This window comes from Rana temporaria, chromosome 1, assembly GCF_905171775.1.
Source record: "Rana temporaria chromosome 1, aRanTem1.1, whole genome shotgun sequence".
In the NCBI taxonomy this organism is placed as follows: Eukaryota; Metazoa; Chordata; class Amphibia; order Anura; family Ranidae; genus Rana; species Rana temporaria.
The window spans coordinates 150,693,975-150,710,714 of NC_053489.1; the positions used below are offsets into that span (position 1 = coordinate 150,693,975).

Sequence of the window (16,740 nt, forward strand, 5' to 3'; positions counted from 1 at the left end):
GTCACAGATCCAGCCCACAGCACTGCAGCTGCCATTCGATCTCTCACACTGTACCGATCGGTACATAGAGGGGATGGAAGGAACCGGTTTGTTTACAAGTGATCACTCCGTCATTTGATGGAGCGATCACGTGGTAAACGGACGCTATCAGCGGCAATTTACCACGATCCGTGAAGACACGGCGGTCACGGATGATTCTGCATGGGAGCGCACCCCAGGGGTCTATGGGCGTCCTCCCAGAATAACTAGACCGCGCTGTAGACGTATTTTGTTTATAGCGCGGTTGTCAAGTGGTTAAGGACAAAGGATTCAGAGACATTTGTGATGTCTAAAAAAAAGTCTAGTGGATGGATGGGCAACAGAGCAAACAAAATGCTAACGGGCCCAAACCAAGTATAAATAAACTACAGACTGCCTGTAGTTCAGAGCCACCTAAAGGATCATATGCCCTAAGCTGGTAGCAGAAAGGGCCTAAACATCCACTGAGTAAAACATAGCGCACATATGTACAGAAAATCAGGTTGCAGACTTTAAAATCTGGGAAACCGTTGCTTAAAGGGGTTGTAAAGGTTTGTTTTTTTATTTTCTAAATAGGTTCCTTTAAGCTAGTGCATTGTTGGTTCACTTACCTTTTTCCTTGGATTTCCCTTCTAAATGTTTTTTTTTTCTTTGTCTGAATGTCTAACTTCCTGTTCCTCCTCAGTAAGCTGTTCTGGCTGACTAACCACCACTCAGATGATGGTGTGAAGTTTACTGAGGAAAAACGGGAAGTGAGAAATTCAGACAAAGGAAATAAACATTTAGATGGGAAATTGAAGGAAAGGGTAAGTGAACCAACAATGTACTAGCTTAAAGGAACCTATTTAGAAAATAAAAAAACAAACCTTTACAACCCCTTTAATACTGAAAAGCAAGAAGCACTTGCAGATCTAGTAGAGTGCACCTTGATGCAAAAGAATGAAACTGGATCCCTAATACGTAAGCCTTTAAAAAAATTTTTTTATCTGGGGGACCATCAGGGTTGACATAGTGAGAATCAGTCTTTCTAATGGAGGCAATGGCTATGGGGTAGACATGCAAAGCTAAAATTGCATCCAGACAATGAGGGGAAATCTCCTTCCGTAGTACCAAAGCCAGACAGAGGGATGGGAGCACAATGTCCTTGTTAAGAAGAAAGGCTGAAATCTCATTAGGAAGGAAGAAAGCTCCAAGCCTTAATACCACCTTGTTTTTGTATCAGATGAAAAATGGTTCTTTACAGCACAAAGCCAACCGTTCCGACACACACACCTTGCAGAGGTGATGTCACAAAGGAACACAACCTTCCTGATAGGTTCAAAGGGCAGTTTTTGAAGTACAGAGTACAAAGATCTTGCCAAAGCATGATTGGCTAATGGTCTTTGCAACAAGGTCACAAGCATTATGTTCTGATCTTTAAAAGTACTTAGAGCAAATTGTTGATCCAGGCCCAAATGTAAAAAGGTCACGATTCGTCCTATAGAGTATAATTTGGGATGAGAGTTTTTCTCTCACCAAGTGAAATATGCATTCCATGTGCTTTGGTGGGCTTTTCTTTAAAGTGATAATTTACTAGTATGCACAGCATACTGGTACATTATGACTGACTTACCTACAAACAGAGCCCTCCAGAGCTGCACTGTCATAGCTTTCCACGGTCCCCAACACTTCCATCTGCCCAGGCTTCCTACCAGGTTTTGTATCTTCGGCCCCTCAAATGACTGGGCCAAGATGACTGTAAGGTAACCATTTATGACTTTACTACCATTTTAAGTGGACTTCTGGCATTTCTGTGAGGTTTTCTGGGCGGGAGAGGTCCCTGTCCTTCAAAAACCATGTCCATATAGCCAGTGACCGTAACGCAGGATGGTAAACTGGTCCTTGGGGATAAATCTGAAAGAGGCTAGGATTCTGATCAGGTCAGAATACCACATCTGCCTGTGCCAGTCCAATTTGCTCTATGCTCCAGAATGTTAATTGGACGTCAGGATTCCTCCAGTCCCCTGCACCTTTAGGGGTGTTTAGGATGACTCCCCAACCTGTCAGGATGGTGTCCATTGAGATTATCTTTCAATAAATGTTTAGGGCTGGATTCCTGAGCCACCAGGCCAGAGGAGACAACCTGGTCTTTAATGTCAAGCAAATAGATTTGTCTAGAGAGGGAACGCTGCATGCCACCTCAGAATTGTTAGTGGATTGTGAGCCACAGAGACCCAGTTGAGCAGGACTACTTTTCTTGTGTTCATGACATGTTGCACCACAAACGGGCACAACTTCGCACTAATACAAGGTAAAAACTTTAAAAGAAGAACTCCAGCTTTTCCAAAACAAAACAACCGATGCATTGTGTATGTAAATGAATCGCAACCCCAGTGTCAGCTTATGTGTATCTTAACTACTTTAGCTGTATACAGCAGCTTTCTGTGTCTCCTCCTCCTGGCTTAAAGTGTTACTAAACCCACAACAGTAAAATCAGTCTGTGTATGCAGCATAACATGCTTGTTATACTCCCTGTGGAATTTAAGGGGTTCATCCTTTGCATTATGTAAACAGGCTGTTTTATCCTGTATGCACATATCCTCCCCCTCCTGCCCTGTCTATCTGGGGAAGGGTAGCTAACACAGGCAGAGTAGCCGACCTGCACATGCTCAGTTGTGTCTTTTATGCCCGAGAGAATATTTCCTTGTTGATCAGAACTAGCCAGGTCACATGGTATTGACATCACACATGTTGGTGTGTATACAGGCTGCAGTGAAAATCTCCTCCTTCCTGAACTCAGCACTGGAGAAACTACACCCAGAATATTAGGGGGTCTGCAGACAACAGAGCAACATTGTACAGAGGTATGATGTATGCTGGGATTGATCATTCCATTCAGTTCTAGTAAAAAGAAAGTTGAAGTTGAGCTTTAAAGAGAAAACATTTTGAAAATAAATAAAGTCATCAGCTTCAAATCCTGTAGCTGATGACTTTTAATAAAAAGGAAAATTACCTGTCTATCTAGATCCAGTGCTATTTTTTCCCGAGCTAGTTCTTCACTAGTCTTCAGATTCCTGGCACCAGCATCCTAACTGTGGGCAGCCAGCTATGCTGCTCTTTGCTTTACAGCCGGCCGCCCACTGTGCATGCGTAAGCCGCCTTGTGAATGGTGCCCTAGTCTTCTGGGACCAGGGACGTATCCCAGAAGGGAGGGAGGGGAAGAGAGAACTTCTGCTTGGATCTCCTAGGTGATAGAAGTGGGAGTGGGTACTTGTCAAAACTAGGTGCTTGCTCCACCCCAAAAAAAGTACATGCCAAATGTGGAAGGGGAGTAGAACTTAAATCAGATCTTCCCCTTATGAACTGACTGTAAAATGCAGGAGAGGTTCAAATGGCCAGAGATGACCAGGTCACTATAGGTGGCAGCAAGTACTAACCAAAGTGAAACGGCATGCCTCTTATGATGAGGCGCAGGAAGGTGCTTCCTCACTCTCTGATCCGCAAGGAAAAGAGAAGGGAGTGTCCATCATCAACTGACGCATCACTTGTTTCCTTTTCTTTTTGCCTCTTTCCATGGAGGTCAGTGGAAGAAAATGGTGTAACAATGCCACCCGGCATTTGTAATAAACAAGGTATTTCGGTGCTCATCCCATATGGCCTCTTCAGAACCTGGGTCATATCCTTATTAAACAAAAATGATTGAAGGGAAAAAAAAATAATCTTCCAAAAAATAGCTAGTAAAATAGTTGCATATTTTGATAAAGAAAATAGATCCTAGCACGCTAGCAAATAACTGAGGCATGGGAGTGGGAAGGGTATACCAAGCTGGTGTTTTTTTCTTTTGCCAATATCCATAGCCACCTGTAGGAGGCAGTGTAACCCAAATGGCGCTGAATCATGTGTCCTCAATGGACAAAACAGAAATTGACCTTTCAGTAAACCTGAAATAAAATATGTGGAAACACACTCTACTCAAATTAGGAATAGAAAAAAAAATGTGCGCCCAAGCTCCCTTGTGTGTCCTAACGCCTAGGACCGTGATCCCATTGTGGCACATAAGGCTATCAAGTAGAGGTGCGCTGAATGGAAATTTTGATAACGAAAATGCAGGATGCACTTTGCGGAAAACTGAAGATGACAGTTTAAAAATATATATATATATATATATATATATATATATATATATATATTTATATAGAATTGTATTCGACTTTTTAATTAATATCGTGAATTTAAATGAATATGAATTTGTTTTCCATTATTGGCACCTTTTTAGCACAAGAAAATCATAAGAAAAATTTATTCCTTTAAACTCTATATATGTCCTCACATTGGTCCATTGCACTTTTATTGTGATGCTAAAAAGTCTACTTGCTGCATTTCTGGTCAGTTAAAAAAAACTGCACCAAAAACACGTTGAAATGCATTGAAAACGCATCAATAACGCACCCGTTACATTTTTGATGCAGTTTTTGAGTCACGTGACCTATGAAAAACACCATATAAGCATAGTAAAAATTGTGGCAAAGTCGCAACAAAATCGCTTCCATTTCACCACCTTTTCCTCTTATTGACAAAATGCCGATAACACCATTTTTGACCGATATGTTTCTGTAGATCTCTACTATCAAGGCATTGTAGATGCTTCACATCACCAGCAAGGCTTTCCATAAGAATATATGAAAATTTCATTTTAGAGAGGGAAACCAGAAAGTTTAGTGTATAGCAGAGCTCTGGGAGTCAAACTATGACTGGACATTAAGGGTAACATCTCTGTCAGTGTTGTTTAAGTAGCAAATAAGATGTATGGAGGTTCAATCTTTACCCTCCCTTAAACTAGAAAAAAAAAATAGATACAATCCCTATTTTCTGGCTTTTGCAGTATACAAACTATCTTCAGTTTGCATTTGAACAGTGTGCACAGCTTTTACTAAATATTTGCAAAGCTTTTAGCAAATCATGGCAGCTTTTTTGCTTTTAAAAATCGTGCTTGATAGCAGGTTGTTTAAAATGACAGCCTACATTTGGGCTGAGATCTATGTTGAACGTCTTCAAACTCTTTAACCACTTGCCAACCTGCTCACCACTTTTACTGCGAACGGGTGGCAGCCGCAGGCAATTTGACATACTGGTACATAACGGTGCAAATGCGCAGCTGCACGATCCTATGACTGCTGTGTCCAGCGAAACATGGCGCTTGGTACCTGACTGCTTTGAGCGGCCGTGGCATCATGTGATCGCTATTATTGGTCATAGCGATCACATGATTACAATGAAAATAAAGCAGTCATGAATGGCTTCCATTCATGGCTGTTTTGCTTACTATTGTGATGCTGTGATTGGCCCACAGCTATCACATGGTACCTGGGCCAATCGTAGCACCCTGTACCGTGTGATTAGTTGTAGCCAATCACAGGTCGCAATAGTAAGCAAACTGTTATGAATAAAAGCCATTCGTGATGGCTAAAACTATTGTTTATAACTGATCATCACTGTTAGGCTCCTTTCACACGGACGGATAGAATGGTGCTTTTAGCTGCAGATTTTACCACAGTTAGAAGCACACAATGCTTTCCTATGACACCCTTCACACACTACAATTACCTGCGGTTTTGTTACCCGCGGTTTTGTGCGGATAGAAAAAATAGAACTGAATGCGTCCAGCTGCGAAATCCCGCAGCTATCGGCACATAACCGCAGGTAATCACAGTGCAGTGTCAGCTGCGTTTGGTATGAATCTTGAGGGCGATCTCCACGCCAAATTTCAAATAAAAAAAACGGCATGGGTTCCCCCTCCAAGAGCATACCAGGCTCTTGGGTCTGTTATGGATTTTAAGGGGAACCCCCGAACGCCGAGAAACGGCGTGGGGGTTCCCCCTAAATCCAGACCAGACCCGTATCCGAGCACGCAGCCCGGCCGGTCAGGAAAGGGGGTGGGAACGAGCGAGCGCCCCCCATCCCCCTCCTTAACCGTGCCAGACCTCATGCCCTCAACATGGGGAGGTAGGTGCTTTGGGGCAGGGGGGCCCCCCACCCCAAAGCACCCTGTCCCCATGTTGATGAGGACAGGGCCTCTTCCCGACAACCCTGGCCGTTGGTTGTCGGGGTCTGCGGGCGGTGGGGCTTATCGGACCCCCTTTAATAAGTAGGCCCCCAGATCCCAGCCCCCCACCCTAGGTGAATGAGTATGGGGTACATCGTACCCATACCCATTCACCTGGAGAAACAAAATGTAAAAAAACACACTACACAGGGTTTTTAAAGTAATTTATTAGTCAGCTCCGGGGGGCATTCTGCCGGGGCCCCCGCTTTCTTCTTTTAAGCTCTTTTACGAGCGAGGGCCCCGGGCTTCTTTGGCGCCTTCTGCCGGGGGGGGGGGGGTGTCACGGGTCTTCACCACCGTCTGGTTCTCTTCCGCCAGGGGGCGCTTTCTTATTTAGCTCTTTTACGATCGCCTCCGGGCTTCTTCGGCATGTTCTGCGGGGGGGGGGGGGTCCCGGGCTGCTCTTTACCGCCGGCTGGTTCTCTTCCGCCGGGGGGGGGGGGCGCTTTCTTCTATAGCTCTTTTACGAGCGGCCCCACTTTCCGGGCTTCTTCAACGTCTTTTGCCGGGGGAGGGGGGTCCTGGTCTTCACCGCCGTCTGGTTCTTTTCCGCCGGGGCCCCCGCTCTCTTCTTTAGCTCTTTTACGAGGGGGGGGGCAGGCTTCTGTCGCCTTCTGCCTTCTCTTCTTCGATGTTGACACTTCGCTTCCTCCCGCTGTAATGCCGTGTACGTGGCTCGCACCGATTTATATAGGCCTCTTATGACATCACAGTCCCATCATGCTCCGGGTGGTGATGACAAAAGGGGGCAGGGTCACTGGGTGATATCCGCCCCCCTACGTCGTTGGGGTCAAAAAAGCATTTGTGGTGCTTTGTACTGTCCTGGCATTTTAGGGGCTCAAAAAGGAGTTAGGCCTCAAGTACATCAGGATTAATCAGTTTTCAAATATACACCATAGTTTGTAGACCTTTCACACAGGCCCAAATAATATACACTGATTTGTGTTATTTTCAAAGAATACATTTTGGCCTAAATATATGAAGAGAGATTATTTGCTAAATTTTATAACAGAAACTAAGAAACACGTACACACACACACACACACACACACTTTTTTGTATTTTTTTTTTCAAATATATATACATCTCAAACAATAAAAAAAAAAAAAAAAAACAGTGGTGTTTATAGATCACCAAAAGAAAGTTCTACTGTGAAAAAAAAACGATAATTTAATTTGCTTAGAGTGTTGCATGACCGGGCAGTTGGCAGTTAAAGTAGCACAGTGCTGAATGGCAAAAAACACCATGGTCATGAAGGGGGGTAAAACCTGCCAGTGGTTAAAGCTGTCTAAAAACTTTGCAAATTATTTTTAAAATGTTACTGTACACGTTGCTGTACACAATGCTGTTCTACAAACTGAAGCCTGTGTACATGGCTTTAGAATCGCACTCTAATCTTGGTACATATCAAATCATACTGGAAACCAAAACTCTTGTCTGCTGAGCAGTCTGTATGCCACCTTAATTGATACGTATGTTCTGATCACGTGATTGTTATCCCATTGATTAAAATGGAGTTAAAATTGATTTATTTACATTATGTCATCAGGGGAACAGAAGAGCTAATCCAAAAGAATCAGAGACGGGCGCAAAGGCTTCTTGAAGAAATTCACACTATCAAGGTATGTATGTTTGTATTTGTACTTTTGTGACTCAACATAAGACCTATAGTTTTCCCCTCATTGTGCTACATTGCTTGTATTCAGTCTTGCCAAACTTACAGATCATCTGGAACATTAAAACTTTTCTGATCCAACATTTTTTTTTATATTTCTTCTGTGATGTGGGTCCATTTGGCACATGTGCTCGCCAAGCTTAATGTAAGTGGGTTTAGGTATGCAAGCACTACTTTAGGTTTGGAGTATTTTCTGGAAGTCTACAGGAAAATGAGGAAAGTTCCTGCCTTACTAGACTTAGACTGGGAATGCAGAGTTGTACGGTGACATCATGCTCTTTCTATAGCCACTCCTTCATACATTTTTCGAAGATATTGTCACCACCTAGTGTTGTGCCCAGAGCTCAGGAAAAGTTGTAGCATTTGGAATAAACCTATGTGAAGTACACCAAAGACATAATAGCATTCCTGTCTGAAGATAAGGACCGCATGCTGTTCTAACTTAATTCTCTCAAACACTCTTGGTCTGCATAGCATACTGAAACGTTTCAATGTGTACACTGGTGTTAATGACAGTGTCAGTAAGTTTATATAAAGCTAAAGACAAGTATAGAATAATTGTATTTTTTCTCTTCTTGTTCCTTTTATATGCAGACATCAGATCTGACGTAAACTTTTGGCCATAAAATCTGACCATCTGACTACTACATGATTTAGCGGACACTTGTACTGATAGAACTGTATAATACCATATGTTGACCTCCTTTTAAAAATGCTAATTGCCCGGATGTAGTATATTTAGAGTGCTGACCTGGACAAAACATGCAACAAGTGTGATCAGCAAACTTTTTTTCCAGGTCAGCGAAATCAAAATATTAAAGTAAATGTAAACCCACTCTCATCCTTTCTAAACTACTGCCATAGTGGTTATCTATAAGAATGTATATGCCTCCTGCATGTATTCTTACCTGTCAAATTTCTCCCGTCTGTCTGTTATGAGACCCGAAAAACTGCAGATTCTGTGGGTGGGTCTGTTTTTCGGAGCTCGGTGGGTGGAGGCGTGATGTCAGTAGACTCCCCGCCCACCCCTACACTCCCCTTGTCAACATGCATTTTCTCCTGTGTGTTTCTTACACTGAACTTCTGCTATGATCACTAACATCCAGTCAAAACCCAGAAAAGTCACCACATGACTGTGTGGTGCAGCCAATCCTGGGAGAGCTGGAGAAGAAAATAGGAGGGGATCTGAAGTACACAGAATGTCTCTCCCATGAGATATATAAATCACCTGTCACTCACAGCAAAGGGGAAGAACTGACTACTATTTCTCCGTCTATCCATTTTTATCTTACTGGAAAAAATATAAGAGAACTGCTCAGAGCTGGAATAACTTTGTGGCAAGACTGGGCACAGATGACATGAAATCCTATACTGTACAAGGTGCAAGCCTTAATCAAAAAAAAATTGGGTTTACATCCACTTTAAGGCCCCTTTCACACTGGGGCGTTTTTCGAGCAATATTGGAGTGTTATTTGGGCGTTATTCGAGCAAAGCCTCATCTGCAATACCAATGTTAAAGCCTGAGTGCTTTCAGAGCTCTTTCACACTGCCAGAGCCCGCAAAAATGCTGGTAAAGCACCGCTAAGACCCTAACGTTTTAGGGCGTTTCTGCAGTGCCTCAGTGTGAAAGGGTAAGGCGTTTTTACAGCTCTTTTCAATTCATTTTAATGGCGAGGGGCGTTTTTGGAACGTTTTTTTCAGCGCCCAAAAGCTGCTCCAAAGATGCTGCTTGCAGTGTGAAAGGGTCCATTGAGATGCATGCAGAGTGTTATAATAGCGCTATTTTTAACGCTAAAACGCTGTAAAAACGCTTCAGTGTGAAAGGGGTCTAAAGCCTGGCAGCCAGGAAATTAGCATTAGATTGGTCAGCAATTGCATCCTTCAAATTTCTTTATGCATGTATGTAAACACTCACCTTGTAAAACAACCTAGCAGAGAGACTGATCGGAACACCAGGGATTTCACACAAAGGAAGCAATACAAAGAGAACAGGAATATGAAATGTTGGGTTCACATACTCTTTAACCAGTTGCGGACCGCAGATATACTGCAGCACAATGGCACTGCTGGGCGAAATCCCGTACAGGTACGTCCTACCCATTTTTGGCCAACAGAGGGCGCTGCATGGCCGGCGGCACGATCGCCACTGGCCACATGTGGTCGCGTGTCACTCCTCTAGTCACTCACATCCCCACACAGTTAGAACATGCAGAGGGATAACACATTTAACCCCTTGAGCACCCCCTAGTATTAACCCCTTCCCTGCCAGTGACATTTACACAGTAATCAGTGCATTTTTATAGCACTGAACGCTGCATAAATGGCAATGTTCCATATTCCAAAAAAGTGTCAAAAGTCTCCGATCTGTCCGTCGCATTGTCTAAGTACCGCTAAAAATCGCAGGTCACTGCCATTACTAGTAAAAACAAAAAGTTATAATAAAAATGCCAAATATCTTTCCCATAGTTTGCAGACGCTATAACTTTTGCGAGAACCCATTAATATACGCTTTTTTGTTTTTACTCAAAATATTCAGAAGAATATATATTGGCCTAAACTGAGGAAAACTTTTGGGGATATTTATTATAGCAAAAAGTCAAAAATATTGTATTGTTTTCAAAATTATCGCTCCTTTTTTTTTCCGTTTATAGCACAAAAAATAAAAACAGAGTTGATCAAATGCCACCAAATGAAAGCTTTATTTGTGGGGGGGGGGGGGGGGGAATAAAGGATGCAAATTTTATTTGTGTACAGCGTCGAACGACCGTGCAATTGTCAGTTAAGGCTGCATTCACACCTAGGCGTTTTTACACCTGTAGCGTTACGCCGCTGCCGCCAGAGGGCTGAAAACAGATGTCCCTCTATGGAGATGGTTCACATCTCCACGCCGAACGCCGGACGCCTGTCGCCTGCCGCGTGAAAAAAGGTCCCGGACCTTTTTTTCAGGCGTCTTCGAGCGTTCGGCTAGGAGATGGGAATCATCTCCATAGAGGGGGTCATCTTGGGGCACATCTAGGCGGACAATACCGGCGTTTTGTCGCCGCAAATCGCGGTACAAAACGCTGCTATTTTTACCGCGATTTGCGGCGACAAAACGCAGCGATTTCGTCCGCCTAGATGTGAATGCAGGCTAAAGCAACACATTGTAAAAAGTGCTCTGGTCAGGAAGGGGGTAAAATCTTCTGGGGCTTAAGCGGTTAAAGCGTTTGTTACCCCAGCACTTAATTTTCCTGGTATGTGCCTGCTGTACCATGTACTTGTATGCAAAAGTACTCTTTTCTCTTTGTGTTGCTTCCTTTGTGTGAATTAGGGACTGGCAGGAACACCAGGTAATTCACACAAAGGAAGCAATACAAAGAGAGCAGGAATATGAAATGTTGGGTTTATATACTCTTTAACCACTTCCCGCCCAAGGACGTCATATGACGTCCTGGACTTTCAGTGGTGATATTTGAAAGATGCCTGCAGCTACAGGCATCATTCAGATATCGATCTCTTCAGCCGGCGATTCTGTGCACCATAAGAATGATCATAGCGGTGGTTTCGCCGCTTGATCATTCTTATAGGCGACGGGATGGGACGTCCCCCCCCCCCCCCTTTCGCCACCATTCGGTGCTTCTCCGGGCTCTCCCGTGCCATCGGAGACCCGGAGAAACGATCTGCCAGCGCCGGATGAGAGGCATAGAGATGACTGGTGACCAGATGGTCACCAGTCATCTCTATGATCGCCGGAGGCCCGGGAGCGATGTTTTGACGTCATGCCCGGGTACCGGAATGTAAACAAAGCCGCAATCGTGGCTGAAAGCATGAGATCCGTGATTTTTCTTTCACAATCTCATGCTTTCCAGACTGGAGAAGAGATGTGGGGTATTATTGATAAAGAGTACCTTTCAAGAACCATTCCTATTACAAGGGATGTTTACATTCCTTGTAATAGGAATAAAAGTGATCAAAAAAATAAAAATGAAAAAAAAAAGTGTAAAAATAAAATAAATTAAGTAAAATAAAAAATAAAATAATTTAATAAAATATTTTTTTTAAACGCCCCTATCCCCAGTAGCTCGCGCACAGAAGCAAACACACACGTAAGTCCCGCCCACATATGCAAACGCTGTTAAAACCACACATATGGGGTATTGCCACGTGCGTTAGAGCGCCAGCAACAATTCTAGCACTAGACCTCCTCTGTAACTCTAAATTGGTAACCTGTAAAAAACAATTAAGCAACGCCTATGGAGATTTTTAAGTACTGAAGTTTGGCGCCATTCCATGAATGAGCACAATTTTAAAGCGTGACATGTTGGGTATCTATTTACTCGGCGTAACTTCATTTTTCACATTGTACAAAAAAATTGGGCTAACTTTACTGATGTGTTATTTTTTAATTCATGAAACCGTTTTTTCCCCCAAAAAAAGGCGTTTGAAAAATGATTGCGCAAATACCGTGTGAGAAAAAAAGTTGCAATGACCAACATTTTATTCCCTAGGGTGTCTGATAAAAAAAACATATATAGTGTTTGGGGGTTCTGAGTAATTTTCTAGAAAAAAAAAATGATTTTTGCATGTAGGAGAGAAGTGCCAAAATAGGCCTGGTATGGAAGTGGTTAATGCGTTTGTTACCCCCAACACTTTAAATTCCTGATAACAAACACTTTAAAGAGTATGTAAACCCAACATTTCATATTCCTGTTCTCTTTGTATTGCTTCCTTTGTGTGAATTAACTGGTGTTCTTGCCAGTCCCTCTGCTTTCTCTATTAAAAACTGACCACGCTAAGCAGGAAAGCACACCATGGCCAGTTCTCTACCTGTGCTGGGAACTTGGTGTACTCTCCTCCAATGATCATACTTGTCCTGACACGCCAGCAGAGGGAATGTGATCACTTATAAAAATAAAAAAAAAGGAAAAAAGGGTATTTATATATATTTTTTTATATCTATACAAAAATGTTTTTCATTTTATTTCAGTTTTATACTGAATGAGATGTTTTACAAGGTGATCGTTTACAATCATATTAAGTTATTTTCTGGAACTTGTTTATGTTGATGTTTATACATCATTCATTAAAAAAAGAGTTTTAGTAGGAAAGTTATAAAAGCTTAAGGCCCCATTCCCTCATTCGTTCTTAATGGCACACCAAACATGGTGAGATTTTGCTGCGATTTTCCTATGTCAATATCATGCAGCAAATTGTGGCAAAATGTGAGTGATAAAATCGCACAAATCTCATCACCCAAAAAGGTGAAAGGTGCTTGAGATTCTCTTGCACAACAAATGCACATAGGGCAGCCTATTAAAGTGAACTATGTTTTTGTCTTCAATCTTTGATCCATTTTGTCCTTCTTTGAGCAAGAAGGGAATAAAGCATTTATTTGTCTGTATGTTCACATGAGCATTAAGATTACAATTTTGTATTCATAATTTTTTTTTTTATTCAACATTTTTGCATTTTATTTCCTGCTGACTTCCATCTTTTTGTTGTTTGATGGAAAGCAGCTGAAATGCCTTCCTTCCTTGACATTTTGAATAGGACCCCATGCTACCTTTATGGGGCCATCAGCTCCATAAACATAGCTTGCATGTCCCAGGCACAAAGTAAAAAAAAGAAATATTCCATGCTGTTAATTTGGGTTAAAAACTTTAAAAATTATTTAGATCCACTTGTTTTCTATCTACAGACATGATCAGTCAGAAAAGAGGGAACCTTCAGCATGAAAGGAATATTTACACGCTCATGATGGATGATATTGTCTGCAAGCTGTTGTAATTAAACAGCATTAATGTAATTCCTTATGAGTTGTCAGTCAATGCATTCACTTTTTGACCTGTCTGAGTGTTCTTATTGGATTGGAATGTGAGACAGATGAATTTTTTTACTTGAAACGTGTGTATGCAACTGTGCTTGGCATAGTTTGAGACTGTGATTTATTAGCCGAACATTAAACAAGAAATCTTTTTAGCACAATTTATGTCTAGTGAACAGGTTATGTAACTTAACTCCATTGTAAAACTATCGTTATGAAATCAGATTTACTTTTATGTGTCTTCATAAATCAATCTGGCACCCATCCATGTGAAGATTTGAATTACGCAGACACTTATCATTAGCCTTGTCCAGAGTTTCAGACACTGGACTGTTAGCTATCGCAGAACTATATGCCATGTGTTGCAAACATTTTGTATTTCATTTTGAATGGATCAGGGAACGTAGCCTCTTGTGACAGACGAGCGGCGTAAAACCCCGGCCACCTTCACCCACTTATAATAAGTAGGTAGTCAAAACATACTGGTATGCGACAATGACACTCTCAGCCTCACCCTGCACAAAGATTTTCCAACTCACAGGACCACAATTCTAAAGTGGTTGTTAAGCCACTGTAATATATTTATGGAATCCTGTGTGTTTTCTAATCCCGTGTGTCCCAGTGTCTGTGCTTTATAAAAAAAAAATTCAGTCTATACCTGATTGGCGCTCAAGTCACTGTCCGACTCTCCCCTCTCCTGATTTGACAGCGGGAGGGGCTTAAAATCCCCCGTTGATGTCAGTTGGGAGGAGAGAAACACTTTTTTGAATAAAACACAGAGACGGGCACACAGGATTTGGAAACACACAAGATTATATGACACGTTAAAGGTAATTTTAGCAGCAGAAGGGGAAGGGGCGGGCACTGCAGCAAGCTGAAAGGCAGGGAGGGAAGGGGAAGAGAAGGACAGAGGAGAGATGCGGATGACGGAACCATGTAAACTGACCAAGGTGTCAGGGCCCAGCAGCCATGATAAACCATGGTCACTTTACAGGGGGAAGGCAAAACCAGGCAGGATCAGCCAGATATTTCAGGTGTTACAGGGGACTAAATTACACGGCTGTATAACATGCCTTTTAAAAGAACAGGATAATTATTTTTTTAAGGTAACAAATACTTTAAAATGGTAGAAAACGCATCAAATAAAAAAGTTTCTTCCTGTAAAGCAATATCATAATGTGCTAGTACATTATGAGAGCCTTACCTTGAAATGAAGCGATGTCACCGCTGCAGAAGCTTCCATCATCACCCGGTCTTCCTTCCAGGTTCACAGGCTGCCACGACTTGAATGGCTGAGCCGCAATGACGTCCATCCTGTGCATGCATGCATGCAGGAGTCTCGGGCGCGACACACGGCTCTGAAGGAACATGCTCCGAGTGCATGCTCCAGTGACGTCATCGGGTGCGTGCCGCTCACTAGAATATCTCCTACACACTACGGCCCAGATTCACATACCTGGGCGCATAGTTATGCCGATGTAGTGTAGAGCGGCGAGCACAGTATTATCAAAATACTTGCTCCCAACGTTGCGCCGGCGTAACTTAAATCCGTTGGCGTAAGCCCGCCTAATTCAAAGTAGGTGGAGTGTGGGCGTGATGCATTTAAATGAAGCGTGACCCCATGCAAATGAAGGGCCGAACTAACGGCGCATGCACTGTCCCGTGGACGCTTCCCAGTGCACATGCTCAGAATCACGTCGGACCTAACGCCTAAGATACGTTGAATCACTGAACGTAACCTACGCCCAGCCCCATTCACGTACAACTACGTAAACGTAAAATACGACGGCTGTTCCGTCGTCCATACCTTTGCATGGGATGCGCCTCCTATAGGTGGAATAACTTTACGCCAGACGTACGCCTTACGTAAACGGCGTATACTACTGCGACGGGCGCAAGTACGTTCGTGAATCGGCGTATCTCGGTCATTTGCATATTCGACGCGTAAATCAATGGAAGCGCCCCTTGCAGCCATAAATATGCGCCCAGGCTCCGACGGCGTAGGAAACTTACGTCAGTCGGATGAAGCCACATTTCAGGCGTATCTTGCATTAAGAATTAGGCACATAGATACGACGGCGCACATTGACACTTACGCGGCGTATCTGTAGATACGTCGGCGTAAGTGTTACCTGAATCTGGCCCTACATGGTTAAAAGATGTACATTTCACCTACAGGTTAGCTTTATTATAAGCTTACCTGTAGGAAAAAAATGAGTTTACTACCACTTTATGTGCCAGCAGACTGAGAGCAATGATCGCAGGGTTTAACTTTATCACACTGTCACCACAGTCGGGTAGATCCAAAGATTTACAGTATAGTAGCGCTCTTCCAAGAGACAGGAATTTTTTAACATTTGCTTAAAGCGGGAGTTCACCCAATGATCTTTTTTTTCTTTCTCTTTTCCCCTTAGATGGATGCTCGTTTTGTCTAGGGGAATCGGCTAGTTGTTTTAAAATATGAGCCGTACTTACCGTTTTCGAGATGCATCTTCTCCGTCGCTTCCGGGTATGGGTCTTCGGGAGCGGGCGTTCCTTCTTGATTGACAGTCTACCGAGAGGCTTCCGACGGTCGCATCCATCGCGTCACTAGTAGCCGAAAGAAGCCGAACGTCAGTGCGGCTCTATACTGCGCCTGCGCACCGACGTTCGGCTTCTTTCGGAAAATCGTGACGCGATGGATGCGACAGTCGGAAGCCTCTCGGAAGACTGTCAATCAAAATAGGAACGCCCAGTCCCGCAGCCCATACCCGGAAGCGGCGGAGAAGATGCATCTCGTAAACGGTAAGTACAGCTCATATTTTAAAACAACTAGCCGATTCCCCTAGACAAAACGAGCATCCATCTAAGGGGAAAATGTGTCATGTACGGGTGAACCCCAGCTTTAAGTGCATTAGAGACAATATTAACACAATATTAACACTTTTCAGAATATTGTTTAACCACTTTACTATTTGCCGCCGTCAATTGACGGCGGCACGATAGTGCTCTTGTTCTGGGAGGATGTCATATGACGTCCTCGCCTTGCTAAGCCACTAGGGGGCGCGTTACTGGGAACCCGATGCACGTGCCCGGCAGCCGCGATGGCCGCTGGGCACCCGCGATTGCTCAGTAACTGAGCAGGACCGTGGATCTCTGTGTGTAAACAGAGATCCACGTCCT

General features: G+C 43.2%; 1 protein-coding gene across 1 annotated transcript in view; it reads left to right on the forward strand.

Moving 5' to 3' along the window:
• Nucleotides 1–16,740, forward strand: part of SRFBP1 (serum response factor binding protein 1) — a 153,873-nt gene that overhangs the window by 50,255 nt on the left and 86,878 nt on the right. The window contains exon 3 of the mRNA XM_040344131.1: nt 7,650–7,722. Within this exon, the coding sequence (XP_040200065.1) occupies nt 7,650–7,722 (73 nt within the window). The remainder of the gene's footprint in view (nt 1–7,649; nt 7,723–16,740) is intronic.